Here is a 27049-nt window from a genome sequence, read left to right as displayed (position 1 = left end):
GTGAATACACGAGATAATACGGGCGCGAGAGCGTTTGGAATACCACCCTTTGTAGCTCAATCACAAATATCTATCGACGAGCTAAAAAGCGACGTGATAACAATTTTTTTATCATTCGCGATCACAATAGAACATCCGTACACCACATATTAAATGTCAAAATATTTACGTTTCACGACGTATAATTCTGCTGCGCAATCACATATTTGAATTTCACCGGTGTAAATATGGAAAATATTCCAAAACTGCTATTTTATTTATTTGTGTATTATTTATCATGCTCCTTATTGCATATAACCGGCGGCGGTTGGCAAGCCAAATGTCAAGAAAAGCAGTCGCCATAGTAACTATAATTAAATTTCACTTTTTTGTACCAGATGCTCCTTACTATTTTGCAAATGCAATATATTGTATTATTTTTATAGTAAACGCCGATTTTTCGCCAGTGAACTGTATTTATTTACGAGGAAAACATCAAACAAACCGACACGAGCGTAAACTTAGAGATTTCACACGCGTTGACTTATGACTGCGTTAACTTAAGCATGTTCATTGTTGTTCATTGTGATCGCTCAAATGCTTAGCATGTTTTTTAAGCGCGTCGATAGTTATTTGTGATTGAGCTACTGAACGTAGAAAACGTTACATTATGATCATCGTTGCGCCAGCAATATCTGTTACGTGACATTTAAAATGATATAATTTAAACAGTGTACGTTTTGATGGTGGATTTTTTTATTTTGATATTTTTTATTGATGTATTGGTGTTAAAACGTTTTATTTTTAAATAATATTTGAGTATATTTTGCTGAAATAAAATTGGGTAATATGAAGGAGAAATTAAAAATACTTTGAAAAAAGTATAATCACTTAAGAGATCTGAAATTGTGATGTTTTTGTTGTTGTTTTTTAAAATAAAAAGAGATTTAAGGGTAACAATGACAAATTGAGATAAAGGAGAAGATACATAAATATTTATTTTGGAAATATAAAGATACAGACAAAAATAAATTATATTTAGTTTTCTCCTTATATATAAAGATGTATTGTATCTTATCTTTATTTTTATTTTCCATCTCAATTTTTATCTTTCTTTGTATTTGGTTTATTTAACGTATAATATTTGATGTAATTTGTTTGATTTACATCACGAGTACTATTGTAGTAGGTATAAGTATTTGATTTTGTATCACTGTGTACAATGCAGGAGTTAAGCCGTGCAAAATAAAACATAAAAATAAAAATTAAATAATGAAAGAAAACGGCATAAAAATAATTACTATTTAGAATAAAAAGACATATAACAAAAAAAAAGAAAAACATTAATCTGTATTAAATAGATCGACATCATTACATACCACATTTCGATGCCTGCGACCCGTTTCTTTGGGTGCGTACAGAGTATTAAAAATTGTGAAATAAATATTTTCAAAATTAGGACCGAATAATAGTTTAAAATATATAATGCCACTTTATTATTTAACTGTAGTATTTAAAAAATCCTGTTTTAGAATTCCAAACTATTTTTGAAATTATTTTTGAGTTGCTAGTATTCCATTCATCCATGTGCTTTGTAGCTGCAATACGTTCGCTAATATTTGGTTCCATAATACTATGTAAATTAAATTAACCATAAAATTAACCGTAAAATTATATATAACTTCAATATTAAATGTAAATAGGGTCAAGATTTTCAACTGCCCGTGCGCCCTGTAGCTGCAAGACCTGTTGTAATCTTAATTGTATCCGTAACGATTATTTTTTTTAATTCAGAACACTTCTTAGTTATTTTTCGTAAAATGTAAATAAGGGGTGAGTTTTCTATGTAACTAAGGGATTAGTTTTCTATTTTTCATGCGCCCCTAGCTGCAAAACATGTTGTAGCCTAGATCCTATAATTGAAAACGAAGAACTAGAATCCCAACCGTCTATGCGCTCTGTAGCTTCAAGGCGTGTTAGGATGTTTTTTGTGCATCGCCCATGGGGGGTTGAGCCAAAAGATGTTGAAAGGAGAGGAAATGCGGGCAACAAAATAAACGGTGCACTAAGCACAGTAATTGCTAATAAAAATGTGTCAATCGAAGTTAAACTGCCAGTGCACAACGGAGTTTCAGTTCCAACACTTATGCATGGAAGTGAAACATGGAACTGGCAGAGGAAGGATGAAAGCAGGGTGAATGCGGTCGCTAAGACGAATGTGTAGGAATTCAATGTATGACAGGGTTACGAATGATGAAATCGGGTGAGAGTGTGAATCCGAGTAGGCATAATTGATAAGATTAAGAAAGGGTCTCGGAGATGGTTTGGTCATGTAGAACGAATGGATGACGAAAGAATGTTAAAACGGGTATATATGGCAAGAATGAACAGTAACGGGACGAGGAAGACCAAGGAAGACGTGGCTTGATCAGATAAACTGAAATCTTAAGTCTGGTCATGTCAAAAGCAGGCAGAACCGAAGGGCATGAATGACAAGATGTATGAATGTGGAAGATGCTATAAATGTATGCCAGGATAGACGTGTGTAGCGGTCCATTATCTGTGCCTACCCCTACGGGGAAATGGCGTGAGGGTAGAAGTAGTACCCCTTGAGGGAATTTTCACAAAAATAGCGCCATAATTTTTTTTAAAGGAAATAAACCTTCAAGTTATTTGCGTGCATTTATTTTAAGGAAAACTGAAATGCTCATTCAAGTCCGGGTACATCGTAATAAGTAGTCATTATTATTCAGGTATGTTTTGGCATACTACGGAAACAAATAATATGATAAATTATTTAAATCTACAGACATTTTGAAAGAAGAGATTATAACATTTCTAATACTAACTTAACATTATCTATAAGAATGTTTGAAAACAGTATCAATAAATGCCTACCTACCAACAGCTTATTCATAAAATTTCATCTACATGTATAATATAATAATTATTATGATAATGTTCAAAGCAGTTCACGGACAATAATGAATCATAAGTAGCTCTATCTTAATCTCAGGTAATCCTTAACCAGCTTCTATAGACTGCAGACCTTCATTAAAATCGTTTATTGGAAGTAATGAGATAAAAATAAATTCAAAGTTCACAGATAATGCAAAAGATAAGTAATTTATGTCTATTGAGATCAAGCGTTCACATTTTGAAGTTGGATCCATTTAAAATTTCAGTGTTGCCGTTTCTTCGAACGCTTAAGCATCTAAATCGAAAAGTATCTACCTACTTACAGAACTAGGTATTTTTCAATCATTTTTGGATCGAACAAAATTTAAAAATTAACTTTATTTTATTAAAATTGGTAACAGTTTTCAAAAACTAAAATCGGTACTTATATTAACGTTAGCGCAGATTTCCGCGGGATCGTCAAATTATTGTCTGAAAATAATACATCGTTGTGAAGTTACATTATAACGTTAACATTATTTTTGAAATAGTTTTTATCTTCATTGATATCCAGTTGTTTTTAACTTTTGGAACCATTTACGTTATGTAAATTCAAATTGGATGAGCGCATGGCCATTTTTTACATGTAGAAAAACCGTGATTCAAAGTTTGACATTTATACAGTGTTGTGACTTCCCCAGTGCATGTACTCGTATTTTTCGCTATCATTAATTTTAAATGATGTGAATTGACATATTTGAGAGTTGAGAGGTAAGGTTTGTGTTGCATTATTTACTTAAGTTGGGTTACATATCAAGATTAAAAAACAAAACGCTACTTTAAATCGATATTCAAAACGCATCATAGTATTGTGAAACTATAATATCTAAATACCGTTTTGTAGCAACAATTCACGGACAGTGTATATTTGCAATGCCGTATTAAATAGACTTCGTGAACTCGGCAATAGTTATTCCCACGTATCTGATATATTTAGTGTAGGGTATTGTTCCTATAGAACAAACCTTTTTCAAAGATGGTGAATGGTAATTATATTTATTTATTCATGCATTTCATAATACATACAGTTTTTTTGTTCACTTTGCCTAGCTGTATGAAACAGTACTTATAATTTTCTTGTATTACTGTAGAATGTTTTATTATTTAAACTTTCTACTGAATATGCTGTAAAATTTTTAGGTTAATTTTTAAAATATAAATCTTGTATAATTTTTAGGTTTAATTTTTTTTTATAAATCTTGGGTATAAGGAAATTTGTGTTTCTTAAAAAATAAAAATAATATATTAAGCCAAATATGTTAGTATTATATATGTTTGTAAAAGGAAGATTTCCCGTTTATGTTAATAAAATAAAATAAAATAAATACCTACATAACTAAGTGATACATAATATTATTTTATGAATTATGTTTTTGGTTTTCTTCATAAAAAAAATAGTGATGAAATGGTTACCGCACAGTAGTACTAATTACCTAAACAAAAAATATTTGTGTTGGACAAACCTTTAATTTTTCTTCCTTCACCTCTGTAAGATTTCCATAAACTATACTGAATTTTATTTTCACCGCTGTTTATGCTTAAAAGTTGTTCAATTTTATTTAACTGACAATTATTATAAAAGTTTTGTGTGGCCTTTAGAACTTTCAAGAATACATTGCTGTGAAGTGCCTCCAGACTTGAAATGTTGTGCAATTATTAGTCAATTTCAAAAGAGCAAGTTTAAATAGTCTTTAATTCAAAACTTATTTCTATGAATTATTGAAAACTTGCCATGTCATAATTTTTTCTAGGTAACTACTTGTTTTTTCCGCTGGTCATTTTGACTTGATGATAACCATAAATAAGTACAAAAGTTAAATATTTAGAATGCGAGTGGAGTACATAATAAAATTTCAGAATGTAAAACGACGCTCAGAGAAATTTCTCTTTTGCGGCCCCAAGAGTGTTCAATGCCCTGGATGAACATTGGCTTTTGTCAAAAGGAATGGACCATTTTTTGTATTTTTAATATGGCAGTTGCTTTTTTTTTTACCCTGTTTATAATATACAAGGTTTATATTTCAAAAAGTGGATTTTTCTGCAATTAAATATCTTAAAATTTATCTAAACTATTGGGATCAGGAGGGATTTATTAATGTGGGTAATCAGGAACTTCTCAGCATTTGCTCACGTAGAGAGGAAACTACTTAAAACTCTTCTAGAGAAGCCGGCCTGTTGGCAGTAGTCAACAGGCCTTCCGTTCCACTAGAGGAGTGTTCGGCATTTTGTTCCCTACTTTGTTTTTTTTTTACCAATTGCCTGCACTATATTGATCATGTATGATACTACCTCTCGTGTGAGTTCTTTGTTACCTATCACCGATGGAATGTTGCATAGATCTTCACCCAGGCTTCTGCATCACGCCTCCAGCTGTTGTCTTTGAAAGCTGAAAAAGGGGCAATGAGGGAATAGACCATTGCAGGAGACTGCTGCGAGACACTGCAAAGTGTTATTTAGATGTTTATTGAAATTTATGTTTATGTAATAGTTTTTATTTGTAGTATTCTTTGATAATATGCATGCTTCCACTATCTATTATTTTGTACTCCAACTCAACACTGGGCTTTTGGCCTCATAGAGTTAGGGATACGTTATTATTTTTTTAAATATGTATCTTCATTTGAACAAAAAACAAAAGAAGAGAAATAATAAAGTGCACGCTGATGCAAAAAATGTTTTATGCCTTGTGCGCTTATGATTTTTGTATAAATAGCTCTAAGATTATCAATCTAAAACAAATAGTCATAATTTCGGGAAATAGGTGGTAGAAAGACTTATCCCAAATTTACCAGAACCATCTATTATCGTAACGCACCCTATGATTCGATAGTTTGGCATTCGCTAACAAAAAATAACGACGTCAAATATTGGCAGCTTGAAAATAACTTTCCTTTTGATGTTTTGATACATCGTTAAGGAAACCTTATTTATAAGGCAAGTCAGTGTCCATATTTTAAAGTCTGTGTTGCAAACATTCCTACCTGGTGGCACTCAAACTAGTCAACAAGTCGTAAGAACTGTAAATGCCTAGACTTCCATATTCCCTTCAAAAAAATGTTTTCACTCTCTGTTGCAACAAATTTAGATCTAAATAACTCCCTAGGTAGGGTATCCTGCCTGTCAACAAACATTTGGACATACCCTAAACATTGTTGAAACACATTTTAGTTGAGTAAAAATATTTTTGAATGAACGTGTTTTCCGCTTTTTAATATTTTTTTAGTTATTTAAAAAAAAAGAATTTGTAAACTCTTCAAATAACTTCAAAAATTGTAATTGTTTATTGTAGTATACAAAAATTCGCGTATAATTTATTGTACAATGCATTTCAGAGAACAGAAAAATGGCTGTGTTTCTATAAAGTATAGTAATGTATGTATGTAAAGTTATCGACAAAGTGTTTTCAAACTAATTTAAAGAATACTCGTTGCTAGACAAATACTATGCCACGGTCATCGCCACCGGTGAAATAACAAAATATTGAACGTAATCACTTACTTTGTCTGAAATATTGTTTTACTATTTGTAAATACTGTTTGCTTCTGGCTAGTATTACCAAGAATGGTAAAAGCCATAATAAATTAAAATAAAAAATAAAATAAAAAGTCCCTGACTTCCTAGTTCGCAACCAGCAGTGCATATGTTGCCGTAGCGTATATCGAACGTGTGATACATAAAGGCAATATGATCAGTCTAACGCTGCAGATTCAGCCTGGGCACCATAAAATATTACAGTAAGAATCATCCCTTAAAATACATATTTTTGCCGACCTTGCCGGGAACCTAACTCGGGGCTCTAAGGCATTGTAGATAAAAGCTCCGAATAGTGGCCCACGAGGCGGACGATTGTGCTTTTTCATTTTTACATGTGAACAGCCATCAGGTCGAAAACACTCATTCAGAGTTCTGTATCTATTTAAAACTAAAAAAAACATAAACATATCTACTCTACGGGTTAGAATAATTCGTGATCAAAAATCGGGAACCTTAAATAAGGTTCGTTCTGTGTTACGCTGGTTGCATGATCCAAAGCTAAAGGTGTTTTTCGTTGATGTGTGAGCATTTATGCTCGTACCATAAACATTGTATAAAATGATGCCAAAATATAATTGATAGTTGAAGTATAGTTGAAGTACCTATTGAAATACACAATATATTATAGACTGATTTGGAATGCCCCTTTTTTGTAGCAAGAAAATGTGTGTTTAATTATTGTGTTCGAGAGATAGGAGATGTCTGGAGTAAAGTTTATTCTGAAAATAAAAACTTTATTTAAAATGCTAATTAAATATTTAATCTTTAAAATATTTATGTAAATATGACATGTTCTTTGTATTATTATAAAATGTATTATAATTTAAAACCAAACTTTTTATTACGTAGTAAAAACACTTACTATTATTTGAATAAATTTAAAAAAATATGTCGAGTACAAGCGACAGATTAAAATAATTTTATGTACAATAAATGCGAATAGCGAGCAGACTTTTATTATTAGTTAAACAAAATTTGCATTTTTATATATTTTGTTTACTATAAATATGTGTGTAGAACGGTTTGTTTCCTAAATAAAATATTTATTCCAGTCTAAATCCGTAAAATTTAATTTTCCCAGAACAATATATATCTTGTATATTTTTTGGTCACCTTAAAAAACTTTTTTTTTTAATATTAGATACTTTTATTTATATTAATAATTCATGCAATGCAAACACTTAATAAATAAATATATATATATAAGTATAAATAACATATACCGCGACATTTGCCCCGTATATAACGAACTTTTTTAACATAAACTTTTGTGCATAGTATACTTTATTCTCATTTATGTTAAATGTCATACTAGACTCTAAACACTATTGTTTTGTTTACTTGTGTCTCTTTTGGGGTGCGACATGAGTCTAAAGTAGCAATTACCCTAATGGGAGTAGGACATGTTTCAGGATGCCCGCACTCCGGCTGTTGGGAAGGAAATGGCTGGCCGCATCGGATGACATGGTGTTCCCCAGTCTGTTCGAGTTCCTCTTCAGACTAGTTTGGTAAGTAAAAATCAATACATCTTGCGCATTATCACTAAATACATCCGATGGGTGGACAGGTTTCTCGGGGTGTCCTTCATATATGTAGGTACTACACGACTGTCTCTACAAGCTTAAACTGTAGTCAAATAAGTTCACTTTATGATTTAATTCTACATTTGGTAATCCATAGAGTATTGGGTAATAAAACCACTGCACCGCGAGAGGAACACAATATTATATCGAATGTTTAATGATCTCAAATGATAAATAAAACAATATTTATAATAAATGTTTTGAAAGGTTTATTAGGCGCGTTATGGTGCGTTTCTATAAACGCCTAGACTTTCCTATTTCCTTCCAAAAATGTTTTTCGAATTTGTTTTAATACCTTCTACTTTCAGAAAGGTGGAAAACTGGAAAAAATTACATGGAAAAGTTCTGAATACAATTATTTTGGCAAATCAATTAAAAAATATATTTTAAAATATGTTTATGCTAAATTAATCCTACTTGAAGATCATTATTTTGGGATTATTCTTGTTTAGTGTAAGTCGTTTAATTTAATTATGGTAAATATAATGTTCTTTCAACGACCATGGGTAAATTAGATTTGATTTATGTAATGAGCCGATAAATGAGTTGAATCTCCATTACATGTTAGTTTCTAATAGACACAAAAAATGAAAGCTAATTGATTTTCCAAATAATAAGCGCTAATTTAACAATCTCATTATTGTTTTAATGTCTGTAATTCCAAAACCATTAGGAATTATAAATGGTTTTAAACTCGAGACAAACATATATGAAATGAATTCAGAATATTTAATTGTATTTCCGAAATCAATACGGATATTGTGGAGAAATGTTTTCATATATAGCTTTGAAAAGAAAATTTAAAAAATATGTCACTTGAAAAACGCGACATGTTTGGCATTGATAGTTGTGACGTCAAGATTCGTGACGATGTTCTATGAAAAAAATTGAATGGTTTGGAATAAAGTTGATTATAATAATATATGGAATAAAGTCATAAATCGTGACGTATTAGCGGCGTGGCCAATGCAATGCCCGTTTTTGCGGGAATTCAAAAGTACAAATTTAAAAATATTGTTTATACTACTAATAAGAAACAATTTTTTTTTACTGGACAGTATCTCATAGACCCTAATTACTTTAAATATGTAAAAAGAAGTGATCTTTTCATATTCATTTGGCTTTAATTTTATGGCTGATTGGAATGCGAACCTACTTGCAAATTTGTTTAAGGTTGAGTCCAAGGTGACTTGCCTTGCAAGTGACAAGAGTAAATAATTTTTTTTGACAAAATATGTATTGGAGACTTTTATCGAGGCATATAGAATAAGTTTGCACTACCTTCTTGTAAATTTACTGAATTTTTTGAATATTAACGAATTTTGACACCGCAAGGCGCTAGATGTCGCGAGGAAACGCTACATATTTTACACTTTATTTTTCGCACTGTCTTCAAGGAAGAATATATCGAAGCTTTACTGACAGAAAGCATTAAGTCAACAGTCTTAATAAATTTCATATTTTTAAATATAGGTGCAAGATGTTGATTTCTTTTGTAGCTTTAAAAAATTTAAATCAAATAAATTTGTGGGAGAAATAATGCGTTGATAAAATAAAAAAGCTTTAAATGCGATAATCTCGCAACTTGTTTTAATGACTTAATGCATTTTGTCAGTAAAGCCTCGATATGCTGCTTGGTTTTAAATGAATGTAGGTATAAAATACATATATTTACCATATTTTAGTCATACGTTTAAATTACCTATAAAAATGTTCACAAATTTAACGTAATACGATTGTGCGGCTCCCAAGAACTGGCATCTTTTTATGCCTAAATGAGAGCCTACCATAACTTATGTATTAATATAAAATTATTAAATTGTAGTATACGTACAATATGCGCATCAAAAAATAAAGAAACATAGTAAATATAATCAGGTTGTGGTCCCGTGAAAATAAAAGGTTCGTGGTTCGAATCCTACTCTACCCCAACTTGGTTCCCATTTTCTAATAGTGAGTTCTACAACTCGTTGAAAATGGCCCTCAAAATTAAATAGTTGGGTATATTATGAGAAAGCAAATATTGCTTTAAAAAAATGTATGTATTATTAAGATAAGAAAGCTGGGTCCTTATTTCAATTGGAAGTTAACATTTAACTTCAATTTTATCTACTAAGTAAAATTAAGTTTTCTTTATGAAAAATAGAATACGCATGCAATTTTTTTAAACATGTTCAATCACAGGTTACCGACGAAAATATTTTGAATTTTCATAGAAATATACAAAATTTTGTACATAAATATCGACGTTATTTTATACCTTCTCGGTATTAAATAAATATAAATCGAATGAAGATACGCATAAAGATGCGGCACAAAAAGTGCCAAATAGTCCGTATCATATATTATTACAATGAAAAGTTGAAGGAAAACGGAGTGTAAGATGATGACGTATCTTCTGACTTAAAAACGTAAGAGAATGGTTCCACCGTAGTTCGAATCCTTATTTAGAGTGGTTGCGGACAAAATTAAAATCGCAATGTCCAACCTATCGAAAGAAAATCGCAATCGCAACCTCCGCGTAGAGCGGCACCGTATTCCAAAACAATCATGACTGACAACTGCCGAATTAACGACGTTATCACATATTTGTTCTCGTCAGACAATTTAGTTTGAAATCACCACCGGAGTTCATCAAGGTTACGTTCTTGCGCCGTTCCTTTTTTAATCCTTATGGACTTCATTCTAAGGAAGTCAATTCCACTAGATCGAGGAATATCCATCTCCTTCTACCAAAAAATCTGTGACCTAGAGTATGCCGATGATGCGGTTATAATTGACGATTCAGTCAGGGTTCTTCTGATCACTGTTGATAAGTTAAATGGGTACCCCGCATTAATGGATTTAAAAATCAATATTGCAAAAACAGAGTGCCCAGGACAGAAAAACATTGAAAAATTTGTAAGAGGCTTATATCCAGCAGTGGAGTGAAACGGGCTGATAAGAAGAAGAAGAAAAAGAAGATTGCAAAAACCCATATACTGTGGAACATTTTGGGCTTCGATGCTTAAAATCCCCTGACTCTGTCAAACCAAATCATAGAAAGGGTCGAGAGTTTCAAATACCTGGGAGTGTATGTTACAGAAAAAGTCAGCTTTCAAAAATAACTGGGAATGCGGCTAGGAGTAGCAGGTGCCACATTAAACAGTATAAAGGCGTTCTCAAGATTGAATAATTACTTAGCGAAAACCAAATGCCGCCTATTTTAACACCTATTCTCCTCTACGGATGCGAATCGTGTCTTCTCATTAGGGCCCGAAACAGCAAAATAATGAGTTTTGAGAACAGATGTCTCAGAAGAATCTTAAGTGTGCGATGGTTTGACTTTGTAAGGAATCAGGTAATAAGAGAACGGACGCACCAAATTCCGCTGACAACTGTTATCAAGCGGAGGCGATTCGGTTGGCTGGGCCATATACTGCGAATGCCTCTTGAGAGCCTTAACCACGCTTGCCTACTTTACAAGGCATCAGGTTCTCGACGTCCTGGACGTCCGCTGCAGACTGTTCGTCAGCAGCTTATGTCAGAACTACGGGACGCGAACCTGACTTGGGAGGACGCACAGGAGCTGATAGCCGATGGATATGCATGGAGGCTCGTTGTGGACACGCTTCAACTAGAGAGCAGACGTGGAATTATGGTGACAACGGACGGAATTGATTGGAAAGATGGAATGGCCGAAATAATGTTTTTTTTGTGAATCAGGTTTAATTTATTTTTTAAATATTTAATAAGAAAATCAATCAATAAATATTATAAGGTGAAAGTTACAGGAAATGATTATATTGAAATTCATATTTAAACAGATGTCATCTATTCACTAAATATCTAATTGTTTATACACATGCAATCATACATAGCGTCTATTGAGTAATTATTTTCTATGGAGTTTATTTTATTTAATATTATAATTATTGATCTAGTTGTATAAATTATGGAACTTAAATTTTATTTTACAAAAAAACGAAAACTATCGATAGTTTCAATAAAAGAGTAATTATTACGTATGAAGGTATCATGTTTATGTATTTTTGTACATGCATACTTTTTTTTGTTTTATAGAAGATTGAAGATAGTTTTTACGTTCACAATATTATAAAATACTAGTGGACCCGACAGACGTTGTCCTGCCCGAACGTTGGCTTGCTTGCTATTTATTACCTTGGAAAAAGACTTTTCATCGATAAATAGGTACCTAGGTACTTATTTGTGATCAAATTCCAAAACGAAAAATTGTTAAAATTCAAATATTAAATTTAAGTAGGTACCTAGGTACTTGTTTATGGTTGAATTCTAAAACATAAAATAAACAGCGAAATAGCGGACAATTCTTTTAACAATTCAAAAAGCACGCGTGCGTAAAACAGTCGAAAAAGCGAAGAGAGGCGCGCGCGGGCCAAACAGTGTAGCCAAACCAAACATATCATCACAAAACCAAAATTAGCCAGTATCTACTTACATAATATTCTTCTGGCTAAAATACATTGAAACAAATTATCGACTGAACCAAGTCCCTTATGTTAGTTAGGTAAAATAATTTGTAATAACCAGTTAGTATAATTTATTGTAATAAATTTCATAATATGAATAGAATTTAATTAAGTTGATTACATTAAAAAATATATATTTAAACTTTTAAAAAACTTATTTGTGTTCACATATAATTGATGAACAGTATCTAAACTTCACAAATTGTGATTATTTTACCAATATTTTATGTATTGTTTATTGTTTGTAATAAATAAAATAAAATAAAATAAATTTAAAAAAATATTACATTTCAGTTCAAAAAAAGGAATTACAGACCTCGATTTTAGGCATAATAAGTCCGACGTGCGTCTTTTTCGCACAATATTCTGAGAGGCACCTATGTGAGAGTGACAGGAAAACTTTACTCAAATACCTATTTATCGAATGTTTTTCCACCGCATATCCTCTGAAGAGAATATACACGCTCTTGTATGCATAAACACCGTATATAAAGTCTCTAACTCTTATATGGCTGTGATGTCACACTAGTCTACATACGATACGAGACTTGATATATCTCTGTTATTTTTTAAAATTATGTAGTTGCATTTTTTGTAATCTTCAAATGGACATTTTCTAACCAGATTTGGAAAGTAAAATGTGTATAACTATGCTGCATTTTCATACAAAAAATATTTACCCTTGCTACGCGACGAATGAATGTGACGCCGATACAGCAATATATCTGTATAAGAGAGAGCACCAAGATAGAACACATGACAAGGAAGACAGTAAAGCTGTTCTGCGGCCGGTGTTTGTGTGAAACAGATTCAATCGGGTTGTTGAGAATGATAGGGGGACACACGCATGTCAGAGGGCTAATTACCACACGATTATGTTTAACAAGCTGATAAAATGAGCGATACTTAATTAATTGTTATAATAATAAGGATTTAAATTATTTAAAAGTACCTTTCAACTTTACGACTTTATTGCTATAAAAACAAAACCGAAATAATAATAATAATAATCATAGTTTATTAACAAAAATAACAATTACGTTATCTACCACACACTCGTACACACTTTGGTAATAGATTTCTCTGGATCATATCTAGTCTGCCTAACTAGGTACAACCTGTTTTAAGGCAGGCATTTTTATGCAAAAAATAATCAATAACATTACTACCTACGAAGGTAAATGAAGGTAACTTTTTATTATTTATTATTTAACTCTTAAAAGACTGTGGCTAACAATTCGTTTGCTACGGTGATGAAACATCATATACGAGTAGACAAGAGTTTCGAGATTCGATTCCCCATATTACAACTTTATTTTACAATATATTTTTGAAATTTATTTTAACCTCTTTCTTTGCAGAACAAAAAATTACTTTTTTTACATTTGATGGTTGAAAAGGCTTTAGAATCCCAAAACTTTTTTGTTGTTGTTTTAATCAAGGTTTATAATTAATTGTGATAATGCAATTAAACAAATAAAGCAGTTTTAACTGAATGCCGTTTTAGTTTATGCGAAAAAACGAGATCATATGTATCCAATAGGATACATTGCCAAGAAAATTGTTAATTTATGTTCGGGTAGTTGAAGAATACAGTTCTGTGTGTAAGTTAGAACCAGAATTCTAGATGAGTGTTTTCGACTCGATGGCTGCTGCTGATGAATAAGGAAATCGATTGGAGATAGTACACCGCGTTGTGTAGTGGTTGACGCGTTCACCCAGCGTTATTGAGGTCCTGGATTCGATTTCTGGCAAGGCAAACGTGAACGACTTAAAAGTTTTTTTTTATGATTTTTGTCCTTCTTTTTTTTCTTTATTATATCGGCTTACCGCCTTTTATGGAAAACAATAATTAACCAAATTAAATATACCTATATACATTTATGCAATATAATTTGATTTCTTGAAATTATGAAATTCAGTGGTAGAATCATGACTTTCTACGAAATATTGTCTTATAGGGGATAATGTTAATCAACAGTCACGGGATTATCTAATGATTCAGTTACTTACAAACATTTATCAAATCCAAGAACAAGGTCAAAAGTTACCTAAGTAATTACAGTTTTTTCTGAAAATGTTTTTTTTTCCAAAAAGGAATGTTTGATCACGTCGTCACTTTTCAGGCTGTACATAAATTGTTTACTCACTTTTCAGTTATTCCGTTTGTTTTTTTTTATGACGCACTTTGCTTTTACTATTGCCCGAAAACCGGTATCGCGTAGATGTTGACGAGGTGTATATTTTAGGGTGTTTACATAACACCAATGAGGAACTTCAGCCCCACGGGAAATGGGATACAAAAAAATGTTTTCTTGCGCTGGGTAAAAATTACAGCATTAAATTGTAATGTAAAGTTTCTTGAAAATGTACTGAAAAAATAATAAAAAATATTTTATTAAAAACGCACTACGTTGAATGACGTCACTGGTTCATGTGAATCAACCTATGATATGAGAGCTATGGAAGATTTCCGGTCGGCTTGTCGCTTCTGGACCAATGGGAAGAACTTAATGAAAATAAGCGGAAATGAACCTCTGACGTTAAACGCGGAGTTATTTCAGAAATACAAAACTTTAAAATATCGTAGCGCTGATAATACGATGTATAAAAAAAAAAAAAACTTATTTTAATAGTCTATTAACAAATACAAAAATATAAAAAAAAACCACTGAACTTCCTCATTGAACTTTGTCAGAGCAAATGCAAGTATATGATTAGGATTTATCAGAGGAACACTTTTCACAATGTGAGTTGCTCACAGGACGACAACATTTTTTTTCTTTTTCTTTTTTGTTTTAACTTTCAAGTAAACATATATAGTTTAGAAATGTTGATAATAAGTATATAATTTAATGATAATTTGATATAAGTTAGGACATTTATTATTATAATGTTTATACTATTTTAAGACCAAATGAAAAAAAAATTGTTTTGGCATTGTAATACTACACAGTCACATTAAAAATTGCGTTTGCACGAGATGTGATATTATTTGAAATTAATAATTCTTCCAGAGACCACATCACTTCCGGAATATTGTACACTAATAATGTTATATTGTTCCTGGACTGGCACCTGAAGTGTAAGACTGATCACCTTAACTTCAGGTAACTGAAGATTGAACTATGCAGCATTTGGTTTATCAATATGCACTACTGTGTGAGGAAAGAGGGATGATGATGATGGTATCTAGTTATAAACTACATTGCGTTATAGGTTACATCGAACAATAACATTTTTTTTTAATTGAAATGTTTTTACGATATACTAAAGTTTTTCAATTAGAAAAATCAAAATTGACAAAATAACAGAATTTTCAATTGGTAACCCTTTTATCATATATATGTATATATTTAATATATATATTTTTTAAACTTTTTTATTATTTTTTATTATATTTACATATTTTATTTGCAGTTTCTGAATTACTAACATTACTTAACTTTTTAATTTATTTTATTCTATTACTGGGTTATTTTAACGTGTACCTACACTTGATTAATAACTTACATAGCCGTGGAAAATTATTATTCATTTATTTATGTATTTATTTAAACGCCTTTTAGGCTTTTACATGTTTTTACATACTTATATACAAATAATGACATACATGTATTTTACACAGAAGTAGCAAAAAAATATGTAAATGATTTTTAGAAGAAAAAGAAAAAGATCAAAAATATCATCTTTACATATTAGTATAAAAGTGGAAAGAACAGAAGTGCATTTTTAAATATGAAGACAGAAATGCATTTTACACAAAAAAGAAGCAAAAAATAAAATGAATTAAGAAGAGAAAGAAAAATAAAATAATTTTAAAAATGAAAAAAATCATTACATATTAGTAGAAAATATATGAGGATACATAATAATACATACATACATTGCAGTGGAGAACAGGAGTACATTTTTTCGTTTAGGTTGTATTAAAATAATCTTAAAATTAGAAGAAGTTAGAAGAATACTAATTTAGAATACAGATATAAGTCAGTAAACGGTAAACAATTGAATTCAACATAGTATTATTTAGGTATTACAATTTGAAGATAGTAAATTGATACACTGCCTTTTAAAATTCAAAAGTGTTGTGTTAAATACATCTACGTCATTTGCGTATTCATTTGCAAATGTATGGATTCTTCTTATTGGCGAGTGTGCACTGTAGTTTGTTGTAGATACATTTACATAGAATAGTTTATTAAATTGGGTAACCCGGTTGATGGTTTTTACAATTTAAGTTTCAATGCACCCTTATCTTCTATTTGATGTATATGTATAAACTGTTGTTTTTTTCCCAAATAAATAAATAAAAATACTAAGATTTAACAAAATACATGTCACATAATGAAAAAAAAGGCATTTTAACAAGCAGGTATTCTACTACCATACAGAAATCCGGAAAAGATTAAAAAAGAGAAAATAAAAAAATGTCTTTCAAAAATTTTGGGATACTTTTTTGTAATTGGTCGGTTGTGGCATTAAAAAATTACCATATTCTCTTTTAAAAATTTTTTTTGCTGATAATATTAAAAATGTTTGAATAAAAAAAAACTGCATGCTGTGTGTTCCAGGTTGGTGCTGACGTCGCTGGCGTGCGCAAGCAGCTACCCGGTGGCGGGCGCGTGCAGCGGCGGCACGGGCGCGGCCGTGCGCGCCTACCTGGGCGGCGTGGTGGCGCTGCAGGCGCTGCTGCTGCTGCTGTTGGCGCTGCTGGCGTGCAACTCCGCGCGCGGCACCATGACGGACACGGACTCCAGGAAGTACGTGGCGCCGTTGCTGACCATCAAGTGAGTTCCTCATTCACGAGGTTAGGCGTTAGGCTGGTCCGAGCGAAATACTTTTTGTGCAGCCTGCGGTAGTATTTTCTTTTCTTTTGAGACTTTTCATCAAAATATGATAATATTAGACGAAGTATACAGGAACCATTTACACGGTTCAAAAATTCAATTCAAAAAAATTGGACATTAATTTAGCAATGCGCTATAGTACTTCGTTATAAATATTCGTTAATAAAATTCCCTTACTGGATTTACTTGGCGCAGAAAGAGGACGTATGCGCAAGAGAAAAATGAATAATGTTTTATTACGATTTTTAAAAGTATTTTGCTGTATATTTTAATAAAACTCATTATCATTCCCCTTTCTGCACCTTATGGTGCATAGGGCACTGCATTGGTACACAAAGCTTATCTTGATAAATTTTTTAACACTTAAAGGGAAGATGATTAGGCTCACGCTTCAGGTATCAGTACAGGAACTATGAAATATTTTTAGTGTAAAAACACCCCTTTAAATAAATATTTCAAATTGACCATGTCGGGAATCGAACCCGAGACCTCTTGCATGGTGGGCAAAAGCGCCGACTAATACACCACGAGGCCGACAGGCAGTTTGCTGGTTTATACTTAATCTAAGACTTAGAATACTTTGTTTTCATCGTTTGCTTTTGGAAAGTCGACGTTCGCACACACCGTACACGCAATGCTGACCAACCCTGACGAATGATGTAATTATGTAGATATTCGTATTTCTCTGCTTGTGGTCATTAATGCGAACGATTAGTGAGGTCGAATAGCAGGGGAGGCAGGCTCGAGGACGCTCATCACTGGACCTTGTTAAATCTGAAATACTTAAATGACAACATATTGATACAGGTTCATTTTTGCTTTCACCGTCTTTAATGACCGACTGTTATTTTGTTTGGCCGCTACTAATGCATGAATAAATTTGTCTTTTTTAAAATAAAATAAAATTAATAAACAATATTTAGATATTTTGTGGATTATTTTATTTTTTATTTAAATCTTAAAGTAGGGCACACATATCATACATATTGTTATGTGTGTTCTAATAATAACATTGCAAATATATTTAATTTATAAATTGTTTATCACATATGTCTTCACCATTATTTTAAATTTTGATATGTTTTTTTCTTCATAAATATTTTTTCCCATTTCGTAATACTTTTTAATTGCTTTAAATAAAATTGAATTTTGTGACTTTGCCTTTTTCCTAAATGGAAGTCCAATTTTGTTCTTTTCTCTAGTATTGTGATCGTGTTCATGCTGGTTCCGATCAATTTTTTTCCAAAATTCTGTTTTTTTTATTAGAGTTTATAATTTTATGAACAAATATCATTGTATTGTAAAATATCACTAATAGAAATACAGTAGTCTCGATTATCCGACCTAAACCAGCCGCGGCGAGGTCGGATAAGCGAAAATGTCGGATAACACGGAAAATGATAAAAACGACATTGAAAATATGTTACATGATTTTATTTGCGCATCGAAAATTTTTCAAATACGTAGGTACATGTAACATAAACTAATGAAACGAACTGTAGTCCTTAAAATATAGCTTAATTAGAATGACAGCTGTCAAACTAATTTCATTAGTGATGGGAAATTACTGATCACCGATCAAATCGATTTCATCAGTTATTTCATGCAATTATGAAACTTTGTTTCCGAAAATTGATATAAAAAACCCAAAAACAAGCCTATTATAAGTGTGTTTAACACAATTATTCACAAAAAAAGAGACATTTATACTTTTTTCATGAACAACATCAAATGAATTATTTTTTTATTCGATCAATTTGTCCCATCTCTAACGTTTTTGCAAAATGATGTAACCTTGTAAGAACGTCGTTAGTAATTAGGTTTATTTTAGTTTTAAAGCTGATTAATGTTGATTTATGTATTTAAAAAATCAAGCATTGAATTTAAAAAAATTATTAACACGCCAGATACAAATGATTTTTCGTGTGTCAATCAACTTCTTTGACGTTACTACAAAGTTATGTCGTCACTTTTTCTGACAACTGTCATTCTAATCATGTTACATTTTAAGGACTATAAAACATCAAAATGCGCTACAAAAGAGCTACGTAAGCACTGAGCACTGAGGACTGTCGCCTGGCGCGCGAATATAATGCGTGCAGTCGGGAGTCGGGTAAAGGAAAGGGGCATTGCCCCGGTAGGTCGGATAACTCGGAAGGTCGGATAACCGAGACTCTACTGACTACTAGGTAGAAATAGTGTTCTTTTTTTAACCAAGAGAATTGCAATTAAACTTAAGAGAAAACGCGGTCTGACTTTTCTTCATACAAAAGCAGTGATTTTTTTTACACACTATACAGGGTGTTCTTTAAACCCCGTCACGTCTTAAACCACGATGATCAGTATGAGCAAGAAGACATATTGGTACATTAAAATATTTTTTGGAATTACTAAAATCATAAAAAATAAAATATAGAAAAAAACGAGAAGGGGGGGGGGGTCTGAACTGCACGGCTGCGCCCCCTCACTTCTCCCCTGCAGAAGTAAGCAACCATTAGTTTTTTTCTACCTTTTATTTTTTAATATTTTAGTCGTTCTAAAAAAATATTTTTATGTGCCAATATGTCTTCTTTCTCATACTGATCATCGTGGTTTCGGATGTGATAGGGTTTAAAGAACACCCTGTATATCTATTTTACCATTAGCGTGTTTTAATGGTTTTGCTTTTTTAAATAATTTGTTTCTTATGGAAGCTAGGACCATCGAAAAACCCATAAAGCGCCCAGTTTTATCTGCCGTCTTCGGACATATGGTACACAAATATGCTAAAAAATTTTGAAAAACGGAAAAGGTACCGACACGGAAAATATCATTCTGGTACTGTTTCTAAAAAAATCGGTTCAGTTTTAAAGTGCGGAAAACGGGACAAAGAAACCTTGATTTTGACAATTTTAGTTAGGCATAATCAGTCCGGCGTGCAGTTGTCTTTTTCGGGCAATATAGGGGTGAGACATCTGCGAGAGAGTGACAGAAAAATAGATTTTCTTACACCGCACATCCTTTTACTCTCCACTTGATTCGGAATTTTTGCCTGAGTAGCCATCAGGTCGGAAACACTCGTCTAGGGTTCAAATTGTTTCACACATAGAACTGTGTTCTTCGTTTCCCTCGGACACAGAATTGTATTTGTATGTATCAATTTTTTGTATTTGTTTAATTTTAATTGTTTGGTTCATTAATTAATATTGATACCGTCAAACGTGACAATTTTGCCCAGTTTTAACAAACTTTTACAATATCATATTTTTTTTTGTATAGGACTACTCCTATCCATTTTGTTGAATAGTAATACTAATTATTATATTATTATTATTTATACAATTTTAGAAGACAAAACATGCTGGGCAAAATTATCTCCACTTGTTGACAATTTTGCCCACTTGGTAATTAACTGTTATTTTTGGTTTTATCATCCTTATCATACGGTTTATTACTTATGTTTAAACAATAGCATCATTGAGGCATCACCATTATAAAATCAATGAAATAAACCAGTGGGAAAAATTGACAACTATTTCCTCAATTTTTCTATACAATATGGATTTGTGGGCCAGGATTGGCACATAATTGGATTTTTAAAAAAACCAAAGTAGTTTAGTTCATCTTTTATCCTTTTAATTTGTTCGTGTTTTACTATGCATAAGCCAATTTTTTTATTGTTACAAACCATTTCAGTTCTGATGCGATTTTCGTAATTAAGGGAGCTTGCCCCCAAAACGATTTTTCTTTAAATGTGTATGTAGAAAAAAAAGATCATTATTTTTTTATCATGCATCATATTATTATTGAGTCCGTAAAAATCTATGGATTAATAACATCGCCATAAATAAATGTATGCATTTAATTATTTTTCTTATTAGGGTGTATTGTTACAGAGTGGCCTTCATTCTGCCAGAAGTGATTCTTAACATTGTGGGGACAATATGGATATTCTGCAAGATTATCAAATGCGACACGGATGATGAATTTTCCAGAGTAGTCATTGAAGGTAAACATTCCATATTATTTTTATCCCTGTCAGGAATCTAACCCGTGACCTCATACTTGGTAGGCAAACGCGCTAACCATTAGATTACGAGAAGGTCAAATTGACATTTCATCATCATCATGAATATTACCATCCCTTTTCAGTAAGTGACAAGGCGCTAGCGTCCCTTAGGTCCGGCATTGGGCATAGTTGATCCTGTAGTTCCAATTCTCCACACGCCTAAAATATATTTGCAATATAATAGGCACTGATATACTGTTTTTGTTTAGTGTTCTCAAAAGGGTAATGCAGTAATTAAAACACCAGCACCGTTATTTATTTGATACACATACTATTTTTTGACAAATGTTACATATATATAATTATGAATCGGGTTGTGGTCCTGTGGCTAGTGTCTCGGACTCACGGGCCAATGGTCCGTGGTTCGAATCCCACTCTACTCCAACTTTATTTACATTTTCTAATAGTGAGTTATTTACAACTCGATGAAAATGGCCCTAAAAATGTAATATTTGGGTAAATCATAAGAACGCAAATATTAAAAAAAATATATATAATACTAATATTAAGCACAACACGGCCATAACTCAACTCAAGTGAGAAAGTAGCAAATGCTGCACGTCAACATAAAAAAGATTTTATACAACTCTTAAAATGGTCCCACGATAATAGTCTAATTATAAATAAATATCAACAAACTAAGGTACTCTATATTGTTTCATCTCATATTAGGAGAGAAAATATTAGAATTAAAACCCACACTTATGCTTGTCTTCATAATGAACACAGAGGCAGTATATCATGTATATGTGAGAACTTAGAAATTGTAAGCGATTGTATACCTTGGTTTAACATTAGATAGAACTTTTAACTTTGAAAAACACATCAACATTATTTGCACAAGGCTTAGTGTATGATAAAACTTTATCAGCTGAAGGAAATATTACCTTTTCAATTGCTTAAATTAGTTTAGATAAGTCTTGCAGAATCTATTCTTTGATACGGAATTACGGGGAGGAACTCACAAGACATACGTCGATAGGATATACAATCTTCAGAAAAGACTCCTTAAGATAATCATTGTAAATGATGAAATCAAAAAGATTAGCAAAAATATTAACAATCCTATTTAAGCATTGTGGGGTGAAGCAACTATACCACTATAAGCTAATAATGAATTTCTTTGATGAGTAAAAAACCTTGCTCAGTCACCAACATCGAAAAAGGGCGATTTCAGCCATGAAACTGGTAGAGTCTAAAGCACAAAACTTTTATGGAAGTGAAACAACAGAATTTATTTTACCAAGACTGTTAAACAAGCTTCCCGTCCAGGTAAAGAACTCAACTAGTTTTGAGCAAAGAAGCAGACGATTAAAGGACTTTCTCATCGAAAATCAAAACTTTAAAGTGCAAAAATGTGTGAACTTTATTTCTCCTTTTTTATAAATTTTCAGTATAATACTTTTTATATTTTTAGTACTTATAGTTTTATTTTTGTGTTTATTTATGATAATTTCCTGTTATATTTATTTGTATTAGAAACGCACCGATAAACTTTTATATATTATTAGTTTGGCGCGATCTAGATAATTTAAATTTTTGTATTAATTTGAATAAAAAAGTACCTAAATAAAACACTTATACTTTTATTATCTTCACAATGTTTGTTACAGGTATTGTAGTGTTCAACTGGGTGTTGTTCGCTCTAACCGTGTTTGGGCTGTTTATCGTGTTTGATCCTCTTGGGTCTGTACAGTATGGAGACATCCAGGATACGCCTAGCCAGTCCCGCCACCACACCAAGGTCACGGGGCTGTGGTCACGCCGCTTCCGCTGGGCGTGCTGCTGTCTGAAGAAGGACGAATATGGAGACGAGGCCTTCCAACAGGTTGCAGGTTACTCGCACACTCTTGCTACTATTGATACCCAACGCTGGCATCCAATCAAACTATATTACATAGACAATTTAATGCATTATAGTGAAATGGGTTATTGAGAGAAAAACTAATAACTAGGTAAATTACAGTCGCCACCACATTGGGGTGGCCATCATTGAAATATATATTTAAAAAAACAAACTACAATACTTTCTCAAATTAGTTCTTCATGTTGATAAATATGAGTTAAATTCATCACTTATCTATAAAGGTTCTGAGATAATAAATATACTGTTGATTAAACCAGCAAGGAGAAATATAAAAATTGACTTATTTTATTAAATTATGGTATATAATGGTTTGTAAGTAATTGGATTATAAGAGTGTTGTGTTATATTCCAGAACTGTTGAGCGCTATATTTCGAACCACAGACTTGGTTCCCTCCGACGTGATGGCCGGCTGCGTCTTGCTGCGAGTCCGCCAAAAGAGAGAAACCAGGGAAATGAGAAGAATCCAGATGATTAATGAAGAGGAACCCATATACTCAACAGGTATATCTACCACCCCAACCCAATCTAACCACCTTAATCAAACCCTACGTCAATTTAACCTAGCTGATAAGCATTCTTAACTAAGCGCCACTTTTAAGTTCCTCTCAGTTGAGCTCTTGTAAATTTTTGATTCCTCGAAGCCCAAACTATATTTTACTATCCTGACTAAGCCTACATTATTTTTCTCAACTAGTGCACACAACATATCAAAAACATAATTCTCTAGCCCACAGATAGTATTTTCTAAGTTGTTAATATTTTCCTACAATTTGTTTACAGATGTTGACAAGGTATTCTCCGAAGTACCTCGTTGGATGAACCTAAATGACGCGTTGCATTTCTTTAAGTTCTCCACATCGGCCTATGGGTGGCCGTACGTAATGTTTACTAACTGTGTCACTGGGATCTGCAAGCTGTTGAGATTCGCCACGTGCTGCGGATGTTGGAGGTTAGGAATTACCTACTTCCCTCTAATAATAAATTGGTATTATGGAAAGAAAACATGGTTAGAAAGCACAATAACTTAGAGATTACTATAGCTACGATTAGCTAGACAATGCACACATTTTGTACCATTGAAATCTTTTTGAAAAATAGTTTAACCAAAATAGTGTTTTTGGAAATTATCGTTGGGTTTTATAAACAATAATGTACATATTGTCGGTATTCTGAAAAAACCCTCTAAATGCATTATTTACTATATTGAGAAAAATCTATTTGTATGTTTAGGACTCAAAAAAATTTTTCAACATATTTTGGACATGATAACTCATAAAATCATCGGAGTTCCTTATAATTGTTTCAAAGGATGTGCTTTTGAAAAAAAAATGGGGGTGAAAACATTAAAATAAAATAAAAACTTAATGGGTTTTTATACATGCTAACTTTGAAAACCTCGGGAGATCAGTTGATAAAGCTCGAAAAATGACAAAAAATAATCGCATTTTCAATTTGTTTTCAAATTTCACACTATTAGGTATCATGAAATATCTCACATTACCTAAAAGACAAAGTTCTTGTAATAAAAAGTCTTACTTTTACGATGGATTAAAATGAATAAATAATTTAATATTTATATTTAAAACATCATTTGTCATTTAAATATTTTAGCCAGATTTTTTTAGAAATTAAGTTCATCTGATATTTGGTAATTTACATACTTTCAATATTGAATTACCGAAAGCAACCTATACCTATTATAAAAAATATGAAGAAAATCAAAGCATTAAACTTAGAAAATGTACTATGCAAATCTTCTTTAATTTTCTTTTGGTTCTTTAGCCAGTGACAAATTATTTTTCACACTGTATTGCATATTTTGAGTTATTGCATTAGCAAGATGTTATAGCGCCTAAGGATTTATTTCTAATGGAAGTTGTACACAATGCTTTTTAAAAATGAACCGATTATAATATGTTAAAAATTTTATAATATGAACATAATTTCCCAGACCCAAGTCAAGAGTGGTAACTGACGACAACTGCTGCATGTGCCACCTAGCCGGGGTGAGATACCTGTCGGGATTGCCTACGGAAGATATTCTTTTTGCGTCCTTCAAAAATCATGTTTTTGAGGTAATATATATGTATGAAATTACTATTTTTCTTCTAGCACTCGAGAGGAAATAAGCCCATTTCTTGCCCATGCCCAAGATTTTATTCACTGATAATTACATATATAGATATATCTGTATCCATAAAACTGATAAATAATACATAGTTCTAATCTGAAGCATTATCTGATACATCATCTTTCCTTCTGTAGCAAAATGATCATACATTTCAATTGGCATTCTAATGGAATCTTCTATGGTGAATGTAACACACAGAGTAGGTATAAAGTTATCACATTAACCTACCGATGAATGGTCAAAAGACTTGGTAGAATAGAATAGAATTTTATTTGTAAACAGTAAAAAAGAATTGTTTTATAAACATAATTATCTTTTCTATATTTAAAAATATGCCAAGATTAAATTAATATTCCAAAAGGTCCTCCATATCCATTTGGCTAATTTTTAACATAAATAAAACTCATACACATTTTAGAAACAGGCACAGAATTTGCTCAATACAACACACATTCGAAACAACTAAAACAAAATCAAAGCACAGTAGTATATTGATATCTATCTTAAAGTTAATTTGTGTTACAGCTGCCATTCTGTGTAATAGCCGACCACCAGACGCAGAGCATCGTGGTGGCTGTGCGCGGATCCATGTCACTGCGAGACATCTTCACTGACCTCACAGCCGGCAGTGAGAGGTACGAGGCTCAGGGCCTGCCCCCAGACACCTCAGCCCACAAGGGCATGGCTATGGGCGCCAGCAAGCTGCTCCACAAGTTGCACTCGCTGTTAGAGAGGGCCTTCTATCAGTACCCGCACTATACCCTCGTTATAACGGGTTAGATTCCAACCATTTTGAATGTATTTTTTAAGCCACAAAAATCAATACCATCATCATCATCTCCTTTTCGCACCCAGTGGTGCATAAGGCACTGCATTGTAAAACAAATGCAGCTTAATTTGATTGTCTGTTACATAAAAGTAAGTTGACCAGTCTAATACTCCAGGTGCTAGTCCAGGAACAATGAAATATTGGAGTTCAAAAAAACCACTAAAATCAACATTGCACATCTATTCTGCCAGTTCTCAAACACAGGACCTTAAGAATGGTAGGCGAACACGCCAACCACTATGTAAGGAGACGGACTTATCTCCACTCGATTTTCTTATTCTTGATTTTTACCTGAGAGCAGCCATCGAGTCGAAAACAATCGTCCAGGGTTCTAGTTCTATTGTACTATAACTGTATCCTGTATCCGCCTGGACACAGAAAATTATGAGGCATAAATAATAGAAAAATCTTTTATCAAAATTTAATTGTTACAAAGCCTAAATAAATAAGAGAGATATATCAAGTCTTGTATCCTATGTAGACTCGTGATACATCACAAGAGTTAAATGTTTTAATAATAAACACTTTTTTTAAATAGGACACAGTTTGGGTGCTGGTGTAGCAGTTTTGGTTGCTCTGAAGCTTCGTCCCAAGTATCCAGATCTCAGGGTGTATGCATTCTCTACTCCAGGTTAGTATTTCAAAATGGTTAAAAAACTAACATTTCAGTTGAATTCAATCTTGTTGCTAACAACTTCTTTTTGATTTTTAACTTATCGTATTTTTAAATGTTTCATGCCTTTATTATAATTAGATTAGTTTTTAATTCAATGCATGAC

At 32.2% G+C, this 27049-nt stretch overlaps 1 protein-coding gene across 2 annotated transcripts in view; it reads left to right on the top strand.

The window, feature by feature from the left end:
- LOC148284940 (diacylglycerol lipase-beta-like) overlaps positions 1-27049 on the top strand; it is a 77254-nt gene that overhangs the window by 47850 nt on the left and 2355 nt on the right. The window contains exons 2-10 of one of the 2 annotated variants that reach the window (XM_088232630.1): positions 7884-7979; positions 17119-17334; positions 21270-21382; positions 23056-23277; positions 23662-23811; positions 24091-24259; positions 25262-25385; positions 25967-26216; positions 26809-26901. In XM_088232630.1, the coding sequence (XP_088088756.1) occupies positions 7885-7979; positions 17119-17334; positions 21270-21382; positions 23056-23277; positions 23662-23811; positions 24091-24259; positions 25262-25385; positions 25967-26216; positions 26809-26901 (1432 nt within the window). In that variant the 5' untranslated portion in view covers position 7884. Of the gene's footprint in view, positions 1-7871; positions 7980-17118; positions 17335-21269; positions 21383-23055; positions 23278-23661; positions 23812-24090; positions 24260-25261; positions 25386-25966; positions 26217-26808; positions 26902-27049 lie in introns of both variants that reach the window. The other variant, XM_088232639.1, reaches the window with a different exon arrangement.

This window comes from Micrasema longulum, unplaced genomic scaffold (genome assembly GCF_059751315.1).
Source record: "Micrasema longulum isolate JH-2025_06_02 unplaced genomic scaffold, ASM5975131v1 h1tg000075l, whole genome shotgun sequence".
NCBI classification, from domain to species: domain Eukaryota; kingdom Metazoa; phylum Arthropoda; class Insecta; order Trichoptera; family Brachycentridae; genus Micrasema; species Micrasema longulum.
The sequence above is the reverse complement of the archived record's forward strand: the minus strand, read 5'-3'. Positions and strand labels throughout refer to the sequence as shown.